Below are 24,369 nucleotides of genomic sequence, written 5' to 3'. Positions count from 1 at the left end.
TATTCTGTATCATAGAGCTGATGTCAACACAAGACTCATATGACAGCTTCATAAACACGCTCAGATGACCGACACTATCATCTCTGTGTTACTCACTAACAAAGTATCACACAACCCTGCTCCACGGGCCCCTGCAAGGTAAGAGCAATTCAAACATTTCCCTCTGCCATGCTGCAGAATTCTATAATTACCTCTTCTTATCAATTCATATTACTTGGGCAGAGAACAGAACCTTGTTCTTTTGAACCTATAATAATTATTTTCCATTCAATCATACAGTGTCAACACTGACCTTCAACCTGACCTAAAAAAAATCTTGATAAGCCTCACAATGTTCTCTCAGAGAAGGGTCTGTATTACAAAGCAAGCCCAACAAACCAAGGACATCTTTTCCCCATTTGGCTTCACTTACCCTAAAAAAGGGCACTTCAGCCAGGGTTTTCCAATCTGGCTATAAACATGTTCACATGAAAAAATAAATGCAGAAAAGGGTAGAAAAACAACAACAACAAAAATAGCCCACTGCAGAGTAGTCACAAGGTAAAAGAGTAATTATTCATTTAAATATTTTATGTAGATATTACTTGAAAAGTTAGCTAAAGTTATTATTTCAACCCATTTTCACTAGTAATGTTGCTAAGTTTATTTATACTTATAAGCTGTCACCCTTCATTATTTTGGCCTTCGTGCTTTTGGGTTGTTCCTAAGCTGAGCCTACTGACAGCTTTGCAGGCTGTCTTCTACATGCAGCATCATCTACATGAACTGCACGCAAGTTTGTGTAGGTTCTGTACCTCTCTGTTTAGCCAAATAACACCTTAAAGGACACAAACATACTACTATAAGATAAGCGTACACCTTATGTTTTATGGCTCCATGCAGATTTCTTTGGGTTGCTTGGAAATGGTTCTTTTCACAGTAAAGGTTGGAGACCCCTGATTTAGAGTGACTGCTGCCTACTCAGCACACACACACACTGCAGTATTTATTTGTGAAGACATTCATTAGCATTAATCTATTGCTAAGCCTCTTACTTCCCAAGTTTAACAATCATCAAGAGCCAAACCCAAATCCTAGAGAGAATTCTACAAATTCCCCCTCATGTGTGGATGGAATGCTGCAACTCATAGTCTGGCCTTTTGGCACAGCCACATTTTTAACACACAAACAAGCATTCGCCAAGCATTTCCTTACAGCTTTCCTCTATTCAAAACACTATTTATGAGTGCCTGCATGTGGCACACTTAGGGGACATCTGCTATAAAAATATTCAGAGTTACACTGTCCCTGAATAAGCTCTGCTCTAGTTTAAGTAGATCAAACAGCTGACAAACCACTAGTGATCTATTCGCTGGAAGAAAAGATGTTTCAAACAGAGTTTGACCCACATCACAACTGTGATCCTGTGCTTAAGAACGCAAGATGTTAGTGTGGATTTCCTCAGTCACTGGTATGGTGTCAAAGGGTTGTTAATGACAGTCAGCCTGTGCTGAATAATTCATGAAGGAGTTGGCTCTTGGCTGTTGACTCACATTGTCGATGGCCCTGAGCCGGAGTCCAACCTTCTTGTCCTGGTCTTTGCAGAGGATGATCTCCCGCAGTCCTGGGCGGATTTCTGCCCTCCTGATGCCGATGTCTGCTCCGGTCACCGGCCGCACCATCCCTCCGACACCTGAGCCAGAGGGCAGTGCCACTTGCTGGTAAGGGCAAACAGCGAGGAAAGTGAAAAGGTTGAAAGACGTGGGTTAAAAAAAAGAGAACTAGCAGGGGTGATTTAAAACAGATTTAAGAGCAAGGCTACATTAATATTCAAGTCAACATAAAAAGGAAAGCTGCATCACATAGAGTGGGAGGATTTGGTTTCATCTCCTCCTCCACCAGAGAATGACACGCTTTAGGCTTTTCTTTCGAAAACTTCTGTCGTTAATATGCTTTGAAATTAATTTTTAAAAAGCAGGAAAATAACAGTGGAGGTGCAGAGAAGCAGCAAATGGCAAAGAACTCAGATGGTTAAATGCCAGGTGACAAAACTGAGCGAGAGTGTGTCGTCGCGCCCCCCCCGCTCCTCCACACACACACACACACACACACACACACACAGTGTTGGAGGGGAGTGAAGAGCTCACACCCTCCCACACAGTGCTCCGGGCCTGCAGTGAGTCATTCAGTAATGTGGAGCTCCAGGAACACAGTACTGTTGCAATCTCACAACTCCTACATCCAATAAAAGCAGTTTTGAGTCTTTAAACGTTGCTGGTGTGATGTGAGATTAATTATGAAGTTTTAAATTAAATGTGACCTGAATTTAGTGTAAATAAAATGCCATTTTTAACCACAACTGTTAATAAATAAAAAAGAAACATGCCATATATCTACACATAATGGGGTAGCATGAAGTTCAAAACACACACACACAGTTATAATGCTTACATTGTCAGCAACAGGCACCAGGGCCAAGTTCTTCTGCACTTCATCGCTGTTGAGGGCCAGCCCCATGTAGTCTCCCAGTTCCTCCAGATTTGGGTACAGGCCTGGGAGAACAGGCGGGACAGAGAAGGAGGTGAGTGGGTGAAAAACAAGGTCAAGAAGGAACTGAAATAAAGGGAGCAGTTGGAGGCAGACATAGCAGGTAGAAGGAGGTTGATGTGGTGAGTAGGAAGGAAAAAACGAGCTTTCTACATAATATGCTACCACTTAGCCACAGTATATAGAGAAATATCATCTTGATCCACTGGTATGTGTGTGACCACACCTCTAAGACCACCAACACAAATCTGGTAATGTTGTGTGATAAAACTCAAAATGAAGATGTCAGTGGTTCTGAAACATCCTAGCAGTGGGACCTCATTTGGTCCTCATTTAGAAATTAATGTTCAATCAGTGGTCCGAAGTCTGTTTGGTATGATATGGATCTCACTTCTGAGAAACACACAAACAAGAACACTGAGGGAAGATTGCTGCAATACAATCAATAAAAAGTTTTAGTGTCACACTCAAGATCATTCGTGCTTTCCTCTCAGTTAGATTATTGTAATGGCCATTTAACAGGTATCGATTAGAAATCAATTAGTGAATTCTATATTGCCCAAAACGTGGCAGCAAGATCTAGGAGGACCAGGAAGAGTGCACATAATACCTCAAATTTGCTCTATCTTAGTGCTTTTAAAGCCCTTGAATGCCTGGACCCAGACTACACTATACTGGAATTGCTGTCCCTGTACCCACCAGTGTACAGCCTGCTAATTTCTCCCACTTCATGCTTCTTAGTTGCAGAATCAGGGCTCGCAAAATCGCTAGCCCGACGTCCCGGGGCTAGCGATTTTTCCAGTCGGGCTACCAAAATCTAACTCAGCCCTGCCCGTCGGGCTATCATAGGAAGGAAAATATATGTCTATGCTTTTGCATTCTTTCGACAATGTAGCTGAGTAATTATGTCATTGGCATCGATGAGCCACTTTCAATGTGTGACATATTGAAATCGCGTTTGAATTTGCGCTTGCTTTTTGCTTTCACTTTCATCGCGCGAACGGTGTGTAGAGAGCAGCAGCACTGATTGGTGAGTGACGATTAATTGCGGACCAATCCACTGACATCGTCTTATCACTCATTAGCTTACTATTCAAACGCGACAAGTGAAATCTCTCGCAGCAAGCTTAAACATGTGAGAGGTTGAGTGCGCAAAGAATCGCTGACCGTTATGTAAGTACGTGTGTAAAAGCAGCAGGATTTACGCTGTTATTTTAGTTCTGCTCAGCTAAATAAGACAGGTCAGGGTGAAGAAGGGGCAGCCAAAGAAAAGCCTACCACAAAACGGAAAAGTTATGACAAATCAGACTATGAGGCAAAAAGAAAGCGCAGCTTTTTTGGTTTCATGGACAAAAGAATTTCTGTGGCTGGAATATGACGAGCTAAATAACATGATGTTCTGCCAGGTGTGTTGCGAGTTTCATTTGATTTCTGAGTCGACAAGCGCCTTTGTTACTGGGACCAGTAATTTTAAGAAAGACCCCATCAGAACCCATGAGAAATGCAAGAAATGCATTATTGCCCAGTCTGTTCTTTCCCAGAACAAACAGCAATTGCAAAAAAACATACTAAAAATAAACCAAGCACAACAAGAACTCCTGAAAAATCTGTTTAGAACAGCGTGCTATGTTGCAAAGAGTGAACTACCACTGGCAAAATTTATCAGGCTTTGCAAACTTCAAAAAGCAAATGGCCTCGATCTTGGTTCCACTTACTTCTTACCAGTGACTTCAGTGGAAATTTCAAATTCAGGATCTGACACAGACTGATTCATGTTCTACACAGTTCTTACAAGTTCATAGAAATTTCTGTTCAATTTGAACCAAGTATTTGAGTTGATGGTTGTAATTTTTATACAGTTGTTGTGATTTGCATTTTAAAAAAATTTTTGATTAATTTTTGTTTCCTTTACAATATTATACTTTAATGTATAATATTGTAAAGGAAACAAAACATAAAAAAATTGCTCTCTTTTTTATTCGGGCTACTTAAATTTATTTTGGGCTACCTAAAACTGAAGAATGCCTGCCTGAAGGGCTACCAGAGATTTTGAAATTTTGCGAGCCTTGAGAATGATGTGCCTGGCATACTCCAGCTCACTTCATCTGTATCTTTTTTTAAAATCCCCTTTTAACGACTTAGGAGCAGACCTGCTTATAAATCATTTACACTTTTTTAGGTTATTTTATTGTTGACTGTTGAGTCCCACTATAATTTATTCTGGACATTGCACTTGACTCTTGCTGAGACACTGGTAACTTATCATTGAAGTATTTGATTCTTTGATTTTCTTGTTTGTTTTCTTGTTTTGGTTTTTGCCAAAATGATTATAATGTGCACTGTTTTGTAGCACTGGTTTTGATGAAATCCCATACAAATACATTTTAATATTTTTCTAATTAATGCAAAAAAAGTAAAGAAGGTAAAGAAGTGCTACCCCTAAACATAACAATGAAGACAGGTTTTAATCTCCCTCCCGCAGTCACAGGTTTACAAACAATTTAAGTTTGTTTAGCCGACCACCTTCTTTCCAACACTTTATATTTTATTCATGCCATCCATCACTACAAGGGCACAGCCTGAGCTATTAAGCTTTCCGCTGAAGAAATTTGATAATGAGCGGCCTGTGTTGCTGTGCAGTACAACCATTCAGACATCAGCACTGAGCTCCATGTTATGACATCAAGCCCTCTATAACCTGCTATGGAAAGGTTTGCTTGCTGCTTGTATGTGTCCATTGTGTGTTCTTGTTTTGCCTATGTAAATATCCCAAAGATATAAAAATATAAACATGTTTCATGCAAAGTGATGATACATGCCTGCCTGAATTTCTTTATTTTGGAAAAAGCAAAAAGAAGAATGTGTATGGTAGTATTCAGAGGAGGGAAATAGGTATCAGCCAAGTTGCTAAACACCTATGAAAGTAAGAATGAAAGCCATTTAATTACAAGTTAATGTATGATGTTCTTATGTACTTTGAAAGCACATGCAACCACACCCTGAATGGATTGCCAGCAAATTAAGTCATATGTCTACCTGTTCTGTAGCTAAAATTATTAGTAGATTAAACAGGAAAATAATGAACAACTGGTAGCTGGTGGTGTAATTCTTGAAGTAATTTACTCACTGCTGACATGTTACCCGCAGTTACCAGAAAAGCTACAGCTTCAATAAGGAAGTGATTAAAGAGATTTAAACTGTACTGCCTGTGTGGGGGCAAGTGGCTTTTTTCTTTTAAATAATGGTCTGTGACCAGTTGTGTTTGACCCTATAATTTATCAGGAAGGTCTGACAGGAACTCATTGTTTTTTTACCTTTTCTGTCAAAGGTTGTTGCTATTGGATTCTGACTTCCTGTTTTATAATCACAGAAACTTTTTTGAAAACCAGTGAGGTCGGTTTTCTGAGGACAAAAGTGGAAATGAAACAAACTAAGCAGTAGATAGGTGATATATGTTGAGCGCACCAGAGAGTATGACAAGACAGCACGAGGGAGTAGTTTAATGATTCTGATCTATTAATACATCACTGAGACACAATCTTAGTATCATATTCTTCTTTTAACATGATTTGAATATGCCACTTTAATAAAATATACACTCCACCTACATACTCAGAAATCCCCCAAGGCACACTAATAAATGACAGGTCTGATCATGGTATGGAAGAGAAGCATAGAGACAGAGAAGCACCCACAACTCGTTGGTCAAGCCTTAAGCAAACAACAAAATATGCTAATTCAAAGTGCAATCCTAAAATAGGTCCTAATTAAAATCACTGAATGTGCTCTGTTATATCAGAAAATGAGAATACTTTGTCATAACAGTTGGCCTGTCCTCTCTGCTTTCCTGGTCTATCTTCCTATGCTCTCTTATTTTATCTCTTTGGTTCACCTCTCCCACACATGCCTGCTTCACATGCTCCCACACGGGCAAGTATTAGGAATGATTTCTCCTTTGTTATTCAATGATGTTCCGTTGTCCTCTCAATTCAATTCTCTCAAATTAGCAAAGCAAAGAAAAGACTACTGGGGTGAAGTATCAACAGTAACAACCTGTAAGCTCTGTAAACAAGGACCTGAATTCAAATCTCCACACTCCCAAGAATGATTAGGATGAGGATGAAGTAGGGCTGCTCGATCATGGCAAAAATGATAATCACGATTATTTTCACTGAAATTGAGATCTTGATTATTTGACGATATTTATTTAACAATAACAATGTATTGAATAATGACTTTAAAGATTGTCAAAAAATAATATAAAATAGTGTGCAAATACTGATAACAGTGCAAATGTTTGCAATATAAAAAATAAATGAAAAATGTAAACATCTATGTTCAGTGAACTTTGCAGTGCTGCTCTGTGGTGCAGCTACGACACTGTAGCAAAGTTTACACACTATGTCTACTTGATCCACGTCTGACTCCGCGAACCCATAATGTTTCCACACCACTGAAGTTTTTTTTAACCTATCTTTTCAACCAACAGCAGTCACTCTCCTCTCCAAATAACTTCTGCTTAGCTTTCCGAGCTTCCCTCGGGTCCTCTTAATCAGCGGTCCCCAACCCCGAGTCGTTTGGTACCGGGCCGCGAGAGTTGAGGCTCAGGTGTGAAATGTATAGTTTTCAGGGTTTTTATCTGTTTTCAGCGTTATTTTGTTATCGTTTTTATCGTTTACTCGGTTTTCCTGGGTCTTTTCACGTGTGTTATGAATGAATTTTCTTTTTTCGGTATCGGTACTAGTTTTATTTTGTTGTACTCATCCGCGACACCTTAAAGGCCGGTCCATGAAAATATTGTCGGGCATAAACCGGTCCGTGGCGCAAAAAAGGTTGGAGACCGCTGCTCTTAATTGTTGTGACACGTGTTCGAAATGCAGAGAGGTGCGCTCGATTTGCCACACGGAGCAGTGCGAGAGTAAAGCACGAGGGAGGTGCTAATAATCGGCTCAGTCATTTTTAATGATCGTTGAAAGCCCAGATCGTAATTGTGATTAAAATTCGATTAACTGAGCAGCCCTAGGATGAAGAATGTCCTGTTTTACTAGAACTAGAAATCTCCTTTCTTAGAGAGAAGCTGAAAAACTATTCTATGCATTTATAACATCTAGGATTGACTACTGTAATAGGGATAGGGACTAGAAAGAGAGAGCATCCTGTTAAATTCAGAATCAAATTTTAAATCTGTCTCTTCACATATAAGCGCTTGAAAAATAATCAGTCTGTTACTTGGTTATTTGAAAAGTACAATGGGAGGCAGAACCTTCAGCTTTCAGACTCCTCTTCTGTGGAATCAGCTTCCAATCTGGATTTGGGAGACAGACATCTTCCCTACCTTTAAGATTAGGCTTAAAACTTTCCTTTTTGCTACAGCACATAGTTAGGGTTGGATTAGGTGACCCTGAACCCTGCAGGTATGCTGCAATAGGCCTAGGCTGTTTAGGGCTTCCCATGAGCACTTTTACTTCACTCACCTCTTTTCATTCTCATTTAATATTAGTTATTACTAATATTAATTACTATTAATATAAATATGCTTGCTCAAAAGAGGTCATGTGATTGTTGGGGGTTTCTGGCTATTATTGTACGGTCTTTTCCTTTTGAATATAAAAAACCTTCAGGGAATTGTTGTGATTCCGCAGTATAGTAATAAAACGACATTAAACTGAACTGTTTCTGTTCAGTTTGTTCAATCGAAATGACAAGGCACCCTGATATTGTTATTGAACAAAATGAGTATATCCAACTAGGCTTATGTCGATCATACTGCCCCCTTTTCACCTCCTCCTCTTCCTCCCTCCTTTTCAACTCCGCCTCCTCCTCTCCTTTTTCCCTTCATGCCCTGTCCCAGCACAACTGCCAGAGCCAGTCTCCATGGTGACTCATAGACAGCTATGCTGAGGTAAAAACAAAAGACGGAAAAGCCCACAGGACTTTGCATCCAAGCAGAGAAAGAAGAAATTGAATGAGTGGGAGAATGGGATAAGGGGGAGTGAAAATAAGTGGTTTTCTCTAATCTCCAAAGGCCCTTTTGCCCACTTTTAATCTTTTGTGGGGTCGTCATTTCTCTCGCCTTGCTTCCATCTAAATCCAACCCACTGCACAGTTCAGGTTTACATCCAGACAAAAGCACAGAGAAACAAAAACAAATGCACAACAAAACAGAAACAACTCACAAAAAGACAAATTATAGAATGTGTGAGGCCCCTTTACTCTAGTTATTTTCCTAAATAACTCCTAACACCAATCCCAGTCCTTTATCTTCCCCTTATACAACTGCAAAGTTCTTAACTAAAAGCTCCAAAACACAGGCCCCCCACACAGAGACACAAACACCAAGAAACAGAAACAAGAGAAAGAGAAACCAAAAGACAAAGAAAAAAGGTGGTGGTGAAGGTTTTTAGGTGACAAAACAAAAACACTTTCTAAAGATTTTTAACAGTGTAAGTGACACTCACTTGATCCTGGCATCCCAGCAGTGGCAGCCTGGGGCTGGTAGGTTCCCTCGGTGATGGCTGGCATGGGTGTGGTAGTCTGGGCGAACTGGGCCTGGGCCTAAAAAGCAATCAAACACACAGTGATTTTTAAATACTGAATTAGAGATAACTGGGCTCAAACCAATACATAAGTCTTTTACTGCTGGTAAGGAGACTGACTGAAGGATTTCTTTGCCTACAACAAATATCAATGGCTTTGGAGTGCTAAAATTTCCATTACTGTAAGTAGTTAATTTCCTGATTTCTTACAATGTTCAAACTTAACCCTTTAAGACCTACCATAGAACCAAGTCTGCCAGAGCTTATATTATATTTTTACATGTTGTAGTGCCATTTTTGGGAGCATTTCAAGTTGCTATACATCAATACAACCATTACAGCCTAAATTTTAATAATATGCATGCATTAGGTGCATAGTAATTACATAAATTGCAAAAAAGTGCAATAAACTACAAAAAATTGAAAATCATTTTTGTTTTTTAACATATATTTCTAGTTAGAGAAATTTAAGAGGCTTATCCCTCAAAACTGTAAATACAAAAAAGTTGCACAAAATAGTTTCCTACCACAGGAAATTTATTTTGAGTGTCTTCATAGTTTTATTTTTGAAATACACCAATTTCTATACACTGCAGGAAAAACGAAAATAAATATTATAATGCAAATTTGCAAAAAAGCAGCATATGCATCAAAATAAACTATTTCCAGCAGTGCAATATGAGTCCTAAGCATCCCAGAAACAACACAGAAAGTCATAAAGTCAAACATAACTTTTAAAAACACCAGTATAAGCTCATGAGGTCTTGATGGTAAAAAAACTACATTTCCGCGAAAATGACGTCACTTCCGGTTTCAGGCAGGTCATGGCGGACATGCGATAGTTCATGCTGATGGACGTAGGAAGTGTTATGAACAGCTGATAGGATCGGCAAAGCGTGTTTCTGGAATATTATGTTTTTGTTGCTGCAAGTGCTTTTTATGCAGTTTTTGCAAAGCCATATGTGGAAGAAAACTATGACCTAGGACAAGCTGATGGCATAAGATGTAAGTACAACTCCTCCGGTTTCATATGCAAAAAAAATTATTGCGCTAGCTCACGTGGTTGCAGTGCTACCGGGATTTAAAAATAGTTACGCAAAACGGAGCGTGCCCGCTCTGACCGGTTTTAAAGGTTTAATGTGGTATTACTGGGCTATACAGCTCAGCTTGACCTCTGCTATTCCTGCTAACTTAAAAAAGTTAAAAAGAATTATTAATTTTAAGGTTTATACCATTTTCTACAACCTTAACAAAAAATTTTGACCAGGGGTTCTTAAACTTTTACACTGCCCTGAACAGCTTCTGTGGCAGGCAGGTTTGATGCTGATATCACAAAGTTATTTAGCACTCAGTGATTGCGATGCCATGTGAGTGTTATATGTTTATTATTATGTTTTCTGTTCTCTCTGATTCAAGTGCCGAGTTAAATTAAAGTCAGAGGCACAAAGGATAGGTTAAAGGTTGGTGAATATCCAAACCTCCTGAGGAGGGACAAGTTTTGCAAACCATTTTATTAAATTACCTCCAAAAATGTCCCATTCACTGCTTTAGAAGCTATGGTGACTAAAGTGAGTTTCCAAAGAGGCTCTACAACATCAGTAAGACTTCTCATTTTGAAAATGAAAACCACATTGGGAACATATTTGTATATTTTACATCACCTGTTACTTACAAAGCCAGCACCACATTTAATATAGATTCACTTCAAAACCCTTACCTTGATGACCTTGTCGACCTTAAGGTCCTCGAGTGATGGGTACAGGGACATGCTGTGGAGATAATACAAACAGCTGTGAGTGGAAATAACAACCCAACCAGATAAGCATCACCAGCTCCAGACGAAAACTGTCTTCATGTTATCCATTACAACTCTCTAATGTAATTTGGATGCTAGTGTTTGAAACGAAGAATAATAACACAGATTAAGAGTGAATGATGCACACAGTCAAACACTCAGAAAGCCAAAGTAAGAAACTGCTCTTGTGCACTTCACCACTGAGTAAAACTGTATTTCTAGCAACTTTCTGGGGCTACATGGCATGTGTGTGTGCATGGGCAATAGGAGCAAAATCCATGCTTTCTAAAATAATGAACTAAAACAACACTACAGATAGTTAGAAGCACATAAAATAGTAAATAATTGCATAATAATCAGTAAGTGTGGGCCATATCATACCGTTCACGGTAATACCGTTATAATGTTGGGCAATGATAAGAAGATGAAATATTGCGATAGCATATGGGTAAAACACACATGTGCAGTGACTTTGTTTTAATACACACATGGTGGAAAAAGCATGGCGGCAACGGAGAATGAGAAGGGTGAAAGCGGATTGTTGAATGAAACGGATGAAGCAGAATTGGTTTGTAAAAATGCTGCAACTTCAGTGGAATCTGTCAAATGTTTTAGTACGACTTTGCTAAGCTACAAACCCGCACCGCTTGATGGATTGTCGGAGCATTACGGCTATCGTAGGCAGGAGCGTCGCGGAGTGATACGTACTGCGCTTCAACATAATATTACCATATTGTGTGTGTATAACCTATTTTTAAGTTTTGTGGATATTATACATGGTTATGCTGAGGATATGTTGGCCAATTTCCACTGGAAATGCCTTTTGGTTAAACTGTCAGCAAGGAATTTGCATTTGCACTGTTAAATTTTTATATAGCTTTAATGCACAAAAAAAACAGCTGCTTGTTCGAGTGAAAATACGTTGATGGGGTTTTTTTTTTTGCACTAATAAAGTTGTGGAGTTTTAAAGTATTTTGTCTAGTGTCAATTATATCGTCAGTTATATCATTATCGCAAATTTTCAAATGTATATTGTGATAAATATTTTTGGTCATATCGCCCTGCTCTAATAACCAGCTGCTTTTCCACTGAGTCCCTCATCTTGTGGTTGGTCTCCAGCTCAGCACACTCAGTGAGCTTTTTACATGTTTTAAAGACTTCTTCTAGCGACTAATTCAACTGTCGCTGTATATTGAGATGAAATAAATCAAATCAAATACATTTTCTTCACTCTCAGAAAATAACTGTTTAGCAACCTCACACTTTGTATTATCATATTGCCAAACCGCAAGCACATTAACACAGATTTAGAAATAGCATTTGGCCAGGCGGTGAATAAATCCAAGATAAGGTGACCTTTTGTCCAGACAGTACATGGAACAGTTTTCCATAGTTTAACATTAGCAGCAAAGCTCCAGAAATGAAGAACCTGGCAACTAATGGCCAGGTGAACACACAGGCACTGTCAATATATGTAAAGGACCATAGAAAAAACAAGGTCACTTATTCCAATGTGTGTCACCTAGGGACACAGTTATCTTCTTCAGTCTTGTTTTAACACTGGATGAATGAAGGTGTGCACATGTGTGTGCTGACTTTGAACTCACATTACCGTAAATGACGTATTCTGGACAAAGTAGAGATGACACAAGGTATTTTGGTAGAATGTGTACAGTGCACAAAAGTAGGACAATATATAAGAAAGTCTTTTAATCATCTCCTCTAAATTGTGGTAATGATGAAGGTCTCTGCTAAGGTTCAACAAATTGCACTGAATAACACTCAGGTCTGTAAATATAAATGGGTTGTGCAGAGCACAGGCAGCTTGCCACACAACATAATATTGAGTCAACACAGGTGGAGGAAAAAAAACTTATGGAGAAACACATAAGCAGAGAGTATTAGCTCTCAGCATCCTACAATGGCAAAAACCATTATAATGCAACCTGGACTCCTTTGTGGTTTTAGTCTAAACAAAATTCAGGCCAGAAGACATTATCATGAACACAAACAAACAGCTGGGTGCAACAGGAAGAGGAAATGAGAGGTAGTAGACAGTCAACAGTCCAGCAGAACAGGCTAAGACATGCAGTGGCATGGTTACGCATTACAAGGAAGCATGTCTGCATCTGGTGTCTGTTACTGTAGAACCTGCTCGCTCATTTGCTTTGTTATACAATAATGCTCATATTTTCCTGTACTCTGGTGCCCGGTAATCTGACACAACAGGAAGTTCATGGATGCTTCTACAGGACAACACCTTATGAAAAAAAAAAAGAAAGTTGGTTGTCCAAAGTTTATGTAAAATAAACCATAGCATCCTCTGGTAACATGATCAGGTAGCATGTTGACTCAGGTCCTGGCTTCAAACCAGCAGGTTTCTTTGGGTTCCCATGCTGATTCATCTCACCAGGACATTGTCACAAAACAGATTCTCAAGAGTTTTCTGATACTTTAATTTATTTTATCTATTTGCTCAACGTTTTATCCTTTTTCCTATTTTGTAAATTGTTATGTTTGTTGTTGTTATTGCTTGTGTACAGTGTCCTTGAGTGTTTTGAAAGGCGCTTTCTTAAATAAAATGTATTGTTATTATTATTATCATTATTGAAGTAAGTGGTGACCATCACCATATATCAACCAGACTCCACTTTTGACCCATTCTTTTCAGTTTACTATCATAGCCAGGGAAGGACAGACATTTGTTTAGAACTCTTAAAGATGTCAAAGAAGCAAGCTCCTTTAAGCGGTGGCGCTGTCACTTGGTGTTCGCTCGCTCTGTGGTATAGTATCGCTTCCTGTTCCTGCTCAAACACAGTGGTGTTTCTGAGTAGCTTATTTGCTTAGCAGTTTAATTAACAACTTTTAAATACATTCTTTTTTCACAGTATAATCTTCACGTGCTTCATCGAAGCACACTTTCTGTGTACTACCTAATTTATAGCCAAAGTATTCACTCACTGTCTCTGTACTGTTTCGCTAGCTTAGCTCGTAGCCAACCCGTTACCACCATGGCTACTTCACCTGTCCCTTCTGCACTTTCTTGCTCATTGTGTCAGATGTTTAGTTACTCCTCGGCCTCCTTTAGCAGTAATGATATCTGTAACAAATGTAGCATATTTGCAGCTCTGGAGGCCAGGATTACTGAACTGGAGACTCGGCTTTGCACCCTGCTCTCACCCTTAGCTAGCCAGGCCCCTGTAGCTGGTGCAGCCGAAGATAGCGTAGGCCCCGCTAGCTGTTCCCCGGCCGATCCCAAGCAGCTGGTGAAAGGCGGCTGGGTAACGGTGAGGAGGAAGCGTAGTCCTAAACAGAAGCCCCAGGTACACCACCAACCCGTTCATGTGTCTAACCGTTTTTCCCCACTCGGTGACACACCCGCTGGGGGTCAAACTCTGGTAATTGGTGATTCTGTTCTCAGACATGTGAAGCTAGAGACACCGGCAACCATAGTCAATTGTCTTCCAGGGGCCAGAGCAGGCGACATTGAAGGAAATTTAAAACTGCTGGCTAAGGGTAAACGTAAATTCAATAAAATCATAATTCACGTCGGCAGTAATGACACCCGGTTACGCCAATCGGAGGTCACTAAAATCAATATTGAATCGGTGTGTAACTTTGCCAAAACAATGTCGGACTCTGTAGTTTTCTCTGGTCCCCTCCCCAATCAGACCAGGAGTGACATGTTTAGCCGCATGTTCTCCTTAAATTGCTGGCTGTCTGAGTGGTGTCCCAGAAACGATGTGGGCTTCATAGATAATTGGCAAACCTTCTGGAGGAAACCTGGTCTTGTTAGGAGAGATGGCATCCATCCCACTTTGGATGGAGCAGCTCTCATTTCTAGAAATATCGACAAATTTATTAAACCCCTCAAAACATGACTATCCAGAGTTGGGACCAGGAAGCAGAGTTGCAGTCTTACACGCCTCTCTGCAGCTTCTCTCCTCCTGCTACCCCGCCAAAAACCTATACTATAAATGTCAATACCACAGCAATAGCAAAGCCTGGTTTCCACACAAAATCCATATCCTCATATTTACCTTAATTTCACTTCATATTTTATTCTTGGTCCACAAAACCCCTCCCACACTGGTTCAGCCCCAGTTGCATGAGGGCAAACGTAATCATGGATCTATATAGCAAACTTCATAAACTATCTCTTTTTAATCGATAGTTTATCATTAGTAGCTGGAAAAAGTGAGCAGTAAAAAAGAAGTGTGGAAGTAAATCAGTTTTACTGAATATGGCCACTGTATCTGAACACTAAGGAAAAGCACAGATATCCTTTTTTGAAAATAAAACTTCTTTGCCCCACATTGTGTTGAGGTGTACACTACGCAACAATTAAGCTTTTCAGCTTGTGATGTTTTGTTGTTGTTTAGTTTCCAAATAACAATCTGCAGACTTCATACATGAAAGGTAACAAGCAGCAAAGAACCGGGAAAAGCAGAGAGCATTACAAATGGAACATGTTGCAATGGATGAACTATTTAAACCTCTTCATTTTCCAGCTACACCCATCACAGACAATCATGCACTCACACACAGAGGGCACTCATGGCATATACCCAACTACTTTGTGAAAAGTACTTTTTTAATTGTTACTGTATTTCATGAGAGGCTTTCAAAGACTTTCATGGATGTACAACATGATGATCTTTTTTTTTTTAGTTTGGTAGTTATTTATGTATCACGGATGTTATCAAATATGTACCATTACATAATGGAAACAGTCTTGTTTATGACATCAACACTAAGATGGCATTTACTGACAGGAATGAAAGGTGTTTATCTCTTGTGACATAAATCTTGCACTGGACACCTTTTCAAAGGTAGTTGTACTTTTACAATTCCAGTCTTGTATCTCCCCCAGCAGCAAGCTGATGAGGTCACTGTTATGACCAGCTATTAGATAATTTATCTTTGGAGAATCCGTCATCCTGTAGTGAGACGTACTTCAACTGTACTGCTGTCGACAGCAGCTGGTGACAGTAATCCTTGTTATACTCTGGAAACTTGCTGCAAGCTAGACAACCACGGTGATCAGAACCTCCAGCAGCTGGAGAACTGGTTCAGGTGCCGCCACACTGAGTTCACAGAAGCTGCTGGTCCAAGATCTTGAACCTGTAATTCAAGATCTTGGAGTCTGCGTCCATGGACAGGATGAATAACTGACTGGAGAGGCAGCTCACTATTGATTATTTACTGCTACAAATGATAAATATATTACAGTTTATAATTGTATTCATAAAAGCAGTGGTGTGCGTCAATGCCCCTCCTGGCAATAAAAATACATTCTAATTCAGTTGAAAGACTGTAATGTGTTGAAGAGCTCAAAGACTTCAATAGAATTTTGTTTTTTCTTTCCTAATGAAGATTTCTTGGTTTCCATAACATGAATAAATTTTTTTTACTAAATACCCACTGCTCTCAACTACCAAAACACTATCTGTCTCTATAAATTATTTTTATTTTATTAATGTGCAATGGCAGTTAATGGTTCATTGATATTAAAAGGCCAACATTCACTACCTGGGGCTGCAGATCGAGGCACCCTTATCTCTCTCTCTTGCTCTTTATGAATGTGAGCTGTAAATGAGCAAAGAGGAAAGTAAATATATGACAGCTGTGCTAAGCAGTGATGTTCTGCAAACCTTTGACGTTAAATGAAAATGAATTAATAAAAAAATAAATAAAAAAGAGCGACTCTATGTAGGCTTTGTCAGAATAAACTGGAAAATAACCAAGCATTTGAAGAGACGTGTAACCATATTCTGCACCAGGACGTAGACGTTAGCATGGAAAAACCCAAGGCTATTGGTGCTAGCAGTGCTAATGTTAAACAAACTCTGGACTTTCTACTTCTCTACGAGCTCAGTTGTCCCACCGTGACAGCTAACTGCGTGTCATGATCACAAGACATCTGGACACATATTTATCAAAACAAAACAGGAAATTGGTGAGGAGGATAAAGGACAACTAGGACCAAAACTGAAGCTGAATGACAGAGTTTAGCAAGAAAGACAACAAAATGGAAAAACTAAATGGAGTAAAGTTAAAAAATAATGACTTGCTCTCCATCCTGCTAATGCACCCATCACAAACAACTTCCCAAAGAAAGCTTATCCACATACTGAGGCAAATATAGCCAATCAAAAAAAAATCTGTTGTTAGCAACTCGTAATACAGCACATGACTTATGGTGTAATGTCCATATGTCATATGATTCTTCTGAAATAAGGGTTACATTTTCAGTACCCGAAACTACTTTGCAGTACCTAAAATACTTGTAAATGTAAAATGTATTTTGAGTATTTTTAAATACCAAACATTACATGGTAAATGCTTTGTTACTCGCTGTATGATGCATTACCAAATTATTGTACTAATATGTGCAATATATCACAATCCTGCGGCAAGACATGCAGTCAGACACTGAGCTTAACACCAGTGAATAAAACTTGAACTCAGCCCGTAAAGTAAGCAAATCACTTGACCACAATAACATCTCACTCTCTCAGCTACTCCAGCCAATACTCTATTCTCTTCCTCCCAGTCCTCACATACAAGTGCATCATTGTGCCAGTGGATACAGAGGCACATTCTTGTACCTTCTACTGTTTACTTTTCAGCTCTGTTTGTTTGCTCTCCTTATATCCCTCCTTCATAACTGCAGGTTTTAGGTATAAGGGAGTAACCGTGGGGGAAAAAAGGAGAGTCTGACCAACTTTTGCCATGACACAATCCCATCCTTGACTCACTTCTGCATCTGCAGCTTAAAAGAAGTGGGCAGCTGATATTTCCATCCTGATCCTTTACTCCATCAAAAGCACCAAGCACTGGAAATTTCATCAGCTAAATGCGCTAAAGTAAAAGCATTTATACTGCAGGTTGTCTGTGGCTGGTTATGATCTAAGATTGTTAGATTATAACCCTTGTGAGGACCATTTTCCCAGCCTGTATTGTGAAAGTTTCACAATTCACAAAACTTCTTTCTTTTTTTGACTCTGCTTTTTTGGGATCTTAAGATAATTTCGAAATAAAGAAACCCTGTGGGAAAAAAAGCCAAAGGGGAAATAGCTCAGACATTCATCTGAAACCTACAAGGCTGTGACTAGGCAACCATTTCAAAGAAAACTTACACAACACAAAAAGTCCATATCACATGACTTTAAAGCAAATCTTCATCTGCATACAGTAGAATAAGACATGGCCAGGAACAAAGCTTATTATAGTTCACAAAAAACACAACTACAAGCAGGTAATAAAAAAAGTTTAATTTTAAGTAATTTGTCTTTTATTATTAACTTGTGGGCATGTAAAACTAACTATGTTTTTTGAAACTGGTAATAACTGAAAGTCAAAGGTCGTATGTATTGTACACAGACTGCATATAAAAAACAGCTGTACCTTTGAAGTCTGAAAAGTGAAGCCAAATCAGGAGTGCCTGAGACCTGAAATGTCTCTAATCGTCTGCAGGGGGAGATTCCTCACAATAAAAACAGACATCTAGTCGATGGTCGATCTAGTTCATGGAAAATAACCGTACTGCTGACCTAATCCATGACCTCAATAAACAGTTTCCTATTTCCTGAATCCATGTTCTGTATTGCTAGTTTTGAATAAAATACAATGTTTATTTTGGAAATTATGGTCCCCAAATGAATCAAGAAGTTGGATAAAGCAGCGTATTCTTTACAGAATGACTAAGCATGACAGTAGGTGGCTTTACAGTAGCAGCAGCCATCTTTTACATTATTTTACATTTATATTATTGTTATACCTTATATATTTGTTATGACTTGCACTTGATAAATATGCTCCCTCAACCCTTCACTTATTATGAATAAAAACGAAACTAATACAATACTAGTAAAAGTATATTTTTTAAAAAAAGAGCACAAAACTAAAGAGCAGACCCACTGTGGAAACCAAGACAAATATTTTTTTTAAAAAAGAGAAGAAATTACAACAAAAACAGACAAAATAGACAAAAACAACAATAACTCTGTCCTGGGAGTGTGAAGCAGGATCCAATAGAAAAGTGCAAGCAAAGTCCAAGTTCCCCAAAAACTAAAATACTGAATTAAAGCACTTTTCATCACTTCTATTCAGCCTGATAATATGGAGCCAGCGAAGCAAAAAGCTTGGACGGATAGTGGAAAGAAAAGAGAAGGCCAACTTCAGTAAGCCTGAACGAATTGGTTCGATCTAAGAATGTGGTCTTCCTGGCAGCTTATTCCGGTCTACTGACATGGCTGGGAAAACGAAAGAGGGAGGGGGAAGGACTGAAAAGGTTAAAAAAAAAAGCCCACACCCTTGCTAATGTGCCCTATTTATCTGTACCACGTTACATTACAGGACTTAAGATAGCTAGCATACCGTTATGCTTTAGGCTGTTGTTTTAACGCTATAACAACACAGGAACTGCATTTTTCAGACGACTGGTCAGTAATATCAGGTTCGCCATTGCCATAATACTCTAATAATGGCTAAGCGTCTTCATGACTTTAATGAGGTCGTTCAGTTGCGTCTAAATCATATGACAATCATTAAGTTTTACGACACTAAAGTGTTGCGAATAACCGTTAGCTAACCTTACCGCACAGCCATTAAATATTAATGAGGTGCTTTAAGACGACGGGTACATTTTGGGCAGTCATAACGCTGCTAAAAAATAGCTGAAATGAGAACACACTGGGAGGTGTGCATACCAAGAGAAAAGCAGCGGAGGAGCCGAGAAGCAGACCCCCTTTGTTCCGACATAAACAGCAGGAACGCAGAGAGCTAGCCGTAACGACGTTAGCTTGTAAGGTACACGAAGTCAGGATGTAACAGTTAATACTAGGAAGGCTTTGCTACAACAATTTGGTAAATGCCGTCTTACCTTTTAACTTTTTGGTTGAAAAGTCAGCTTAAACGCTCCTGAATTTCAGATAGCAGCGAACGCCTTTATCTTTCTTGCCTCTGCTTCGCTGTGGCTCTCCGCCGATCAAACCTGAAGGGGACTTCTGGAAAGTGATGTCACTCCTGGCTTCCTGGTCGTGCCAACCACGTCAATCAGTATTGACGTTGTAAGCCACGCCCAGTATCGGTCACATGAATATTAACTCACCAGGACCATAATTATACGAAAACATTGTGATCATCGGTAATTAATGATAAGACAACAGTTCATTTTTGTTCTCTTTGGGGAGCATGAGTCTAAGACTTTTAACTCAAGCGCAATTCAGTATAAATGAATCCTACTGTACTGTACTGTGAAGAGGACATGCTGGGTTAAGCTAAAAGACAACATGGACATTGTTTTCAGAGCGACGCGTCATTGCAGCTCATGGGAAAAAAGGAGGTTAAGTGATTATGTTGCAAACTGCTTCTTCAGTATGACACTTAACTTCAGGTTACAGGCATTTTTTTCAAAACTAAACGTTCACTCAGTGTCCTTTGTAGTGGACAGCAAGTCTTACTAATACCTCCACCCATGTCAATATTTAAGTAAGCTGAGGGCTGAGTGAGGATGGAAGGACTTTACTCATAGTTGTAGAAGAGGAGTCAGACTCAGCCTTATTGCTACCAGAGTACAAAGTGAGGGAGTGCCAAACAGTAATCATCAGCCAAAAAAAGTGATTTTCCAATGTTTCTATGTGTTTTTTATGTCTGATATCTTTGCTTATGTCAGTAAATAGCCTGTAGTCAGCAGGATGTATCAAATAAAGAAATCACCTGGTTTGCAAGAGGCTTTATGACTCAGCAGTTTTAAACATACTCTGTGTTCTACATCATAATCAATCCAGTCCTTTTTGGACACTTAAAATATCGTTTGTAGAATTTAAAATTCTGTCTGTCATTCTTGCTGTCAATGTTAAGGAGAGGTCAGAGGTCAAATGTGACAATGTTTTTAAACTGTTTTAAACTTCTATACAGTATGTTCTACATATTGACAATACACAACATGCTTTAAGAATCATATGCTGTAAGAATCATAGTTTCTAAGTTATAAGGCACTTTTGTTGAATTCTGAACTAATTATTGTTAAGCTCACTTTGAAGACCTCGGTTGGATGGGGAGGGTCAGTGCACAGCCATTTTAAGATCTCTGCAGAGGTTTTAAGTCTGGGCTCTGCCTGAAACACTCAGGGATATTTACAGAGTGCTGAAGCCACTGCTTTGTTATCTTGGCTGTGTGCTTTGGGTTTTTGTCCTTTGACCAAGTCTGACATCCAGAGCACTCTGGAGCAGATTATCATCAAGCATGTCTCTATAAATTCCTGAATCAAACCCAACTAGTCTTCTAATTCCTGCTGAAGAAAAATATCCCCACTGCTTGGTGCTGCTACCACCATGCTTTATTTTAGGGATGGTATTGGTCAGGTGATGAGCAGTGCCTGTTTCCTCCAGACATGACTCTTGGTATTAAGGGCAAAGAGTCCAATCTTCTTTTCATAATTTTGTTTTATTTTTGTTTGGAACAAAATTCAAAGCTGGGACCTGTGGCTTAGGAGGTAATACAGGTGTAAGGACAAGAAAGACATTGTGGACAAAACAGAGCACCCCCCAATAATCTTTAGTTACAATATTATAGTTAGTTAAATGGTCTGATTGTTCAAATATGTATTTTCTTTGATTGTGGTAAAATAATGTGTGCCCCAGTCTCCAAAAATGACATAGTGCAGGAAGGGTAGTTATTCCTCCGTTACACCACAAGAGGGAGTATCTCCTAAAATGAGCAGCTCTAGCGGGAGTAAATAAGCCCAGCTACTAACCATAAGGCAGTGCGCCTCTTGTGTGAGACTGCAAAAGTGTGTAATGTTGTGCTATGTCAATATATATATTTGCAGGTAAGCAGATACAAGATGGTAAATAACTTAAAATGTATCTACAGATGAGTCCACGGGGTTGCAGAGAATGTGGGAAAGTTGGCCGTTGATTCCCACTATGTGTCATTAGTATATAAGTTATTGGTAGCGATGTGAATTAGCCGTGACGCTAACGCTAACGCAGCCTGATCTGATTCATTAGTTTGTACGGGAACCTCGTGGCGCTTTTGTGGATTTATACCTGTACCGGGCTGTAATCACAGCAGATATAGACTGGTGGATCACACTATCTTTTGTTTATGTTTATTTCATTGTTGCACTGTAAGAAATATTAGTGATCTGAGTCTAAAGACTAACCATAAGGCAGTGTGCCTATAAGAGTTGTGTGAGACTGCAAAAGTGTGTAATGTTGTGTTATGTCAATATATATATTTGCAGATACAGTAAAGGCGAACTCACAACGCCACACTGGTTTCAATTCATTTTAATCCAAGTGTGCAATAAAATTTGGTGGCAGCAGTGGGATCAGCGGTGCTACTGAGAAGCAGTGTGAGATTACAGAATCGTCACACACAGTATGGAGTTGGAGCAACTGCAAGACCAGCTAAGTGAGAGCTTGCTGCAGTTAAGGTCAGACCAACTACAAGAAGTGTGTTTACAAGCTAAAATCTCAATCGGCAAACAGACAAAGAAGCACACGCTGATCAGAACAATAAGTGAAGCAGTTGAAACAATTATTGAAGTGGAGGAAGAGGAAGTAGCACACACATTCCTGGACAGATTAATTAAAACTGTTAAAGAACTAAAGGAAAGAGATGACCCTGCACAGGAACGTGAAGAGAGTATCAGTAGGGATGCGGTTGCATTGGCCAGTCTACAAGAACAATATGCAGCATTGCAACTAAGTTTTCAAACCTCGACAAAAAGGTTAGAGGAAGAAATGGCAAGACTGACAGACAGAATGGCCTCCCAAGAAACTAGTCAGGGTCTGGCTACACAGTTACCTCCTCGCCCATCACCATTACCTGCTTCACCAGCAACTCAGCCCCCTGAAGTGACTATACGCAGGGAATTTAGAATCAGTGGCCAAATTGGGGAACGGGGTCAGAAAGACCAACTGTCATACTCCAACCTGATTCATCAAATCGAAATGGGACTTAAAAAGAATCACAGCGAAGCTTAAATTATTGAAGCTGTTGTTAGGGCCATAAGCCCAGGCCTAAGTCTCCGTGATATGTTGGAGATTAAAACAGACCTCACCCTCATGCAACTCCGTACCATACTGAGGGGACACTACAAGGAGGATAGCTCTACTGACCTCTATCATTGGCTGATAAATATCACTCAAGGAAGTAATGAGTCCCCACAGAACTTTCTATTTAGGGCAATCGAGCTGAAAGAAAGACTTCTAGCATCATCAAGGGAGCCAGGGACAGATGAACAATACAGTGTCGAACTGATTCAGAAAAAGTTTCTGCGAGCCGTTGGCACAGGTCTGATTAGCGACAATGTGAAATACCAGATCAAACCCTACCTGGATGATCCAGCAGTCACTGACGATGTGCTGATTGCAAAGACAAATGAAGCGGCCAGCCTTGAGTGGGAGAGGCAACATAAGAAAGACCATCTGAGAAATGAAAGTAAGAGAGATAAAAGCAGAGGCACAGTCAGTGCAGGTGGCAGCAGTTGGTGCAGTGGGTGGGCAAGACCAGCCATTCTCCACCTTGACAAAAGGTAAAGCTGCTAAAGCACCAGCAACAGTGACTCGCAAGGAAACTGAGCTGTTTGATATCATCAATCAACTAAAAGAGGAAATAGCTGAAATAAAAAGAGTTATTTGTGAGTCGCACCGACCTTCTCCCTCACACCGCCCAAGTCTCAAACGTGGCTGCAGGGATTGTCAGGACAGCAATAGAGGAGAAAACTGCGACCACTGCTTCAAATGTGGACAAAGTGGACATTTGTCAAAGGGATGCCGCACCCGGAGAAAACTTCCAGACAGGGCAGAGCAGATTGGTATGTCAGCTAGCACGGTGAACCCACGCCCGTAACCCTCTTTTCAGCTACTAAACCAAGGTGAGCAACAACAAGATGTTCACAAACTCTTGACAGACAGTATAAAACATTTGGAGACAAAAGTAGCAGCCGCCACACAAGATAACAGGAATGAAGCGGTCTCCGTCAGCCTCCTCTCCCCAAGGCGAAGAGCCCAGCTCCTCAATCTTATTGGGAGGAATCACATGATCACCTGCCTGCTTGAGGGAGTAAAAACCACAGCGTTGTGGGACACAGGATCACAGGTTTGTCTTATAAATGAAAAATGGAGACAACAGAACATCCCACAGATCAAAGTTAGGAGTTTAACTGAAATCATTGGGCCTGGTATATTAGATGGGAGGGCAGTAAACCAGACACCAATCCCATTTTCCGGGTGGGTTGAAATCAAATTCAGGTAGCCCACAGAAGAGGCTGCGCAGTTAGAGCTTCTCGTGCCAGTATTGGTAGCTCAGGAAGATGGGGTGGCAGAGGAGCCAATAATTGGCTTCAACGTGATTGAACACATGCTAGAGAGGGGAATAGAGCCACCTCGTGCTGTAACAGAAGCTGTTAGCACAGCTTCTCCATTGACTGTAAGAAAGCTGAGGTCTTTATAAAGGTGATGAAGAGTGGAGACGATGGGCTAGGTGAGGGCAGAG

General features: G+C 39.9%; 1 protein-coding gene across 1 annotated transcript in view; it reads right to left on the bottom strand.

Moving 5' to 3' along the window:
• sdcbp2 (syndecan binding protein (syntenin) 2) overlaps nt 1-19,905 on the bottom strand; it is a 28,153-nt gene extending 8,248 nt beyond the window's left edge. Inside the window, exons 1-5 of the mRNA XM_006804040.3 lie at nt 19,745-19,905; nt 10,780-10,831; nt 8,985-9,081; nt 2,431-2,531; nt 1,533-1,697 (exon numbers count right to left, since the gene is read on the bottom strand). Of these exons, the coding sequence (XP_006804103.1) occupies nt 1,533-1,697; nt 2,431-2,531; nt 8,985-9,081; nt 10,780-10,830 (414 nt within the window). The 5' untranslated portion in view covers nt 10,831; nt 19,745-19,905. The remainder of the gene's footprint in view (nt 1-1,532; nt 1,698-2,430; nt 2,532-8,984; nt 9,082-10,779; nt 10,832-19,744) is intronic.
• Nucleotides 19,906-24,369: the final 4,464 nt, after the last annotated feature.

This window comes from Neolamprologus brichardi, chromosome 20, assembly GCF_056152115.1.
Source record: "Neolamprologus brichardi isolate AB-2024 chromosome 20, ASM5615211v1, whole genome shotgun sequence".
NCBI lineage: Eukaryota > Metazoa > Chordata > Actinopteri > Cichliformes > Cichlidae > Neolamprologus > Neolamprologus brichardi.
Note: the sequence above shows the minus strand (reverse complement) of the source record. Positions and strands in the feature narration are given on the sequence as shown.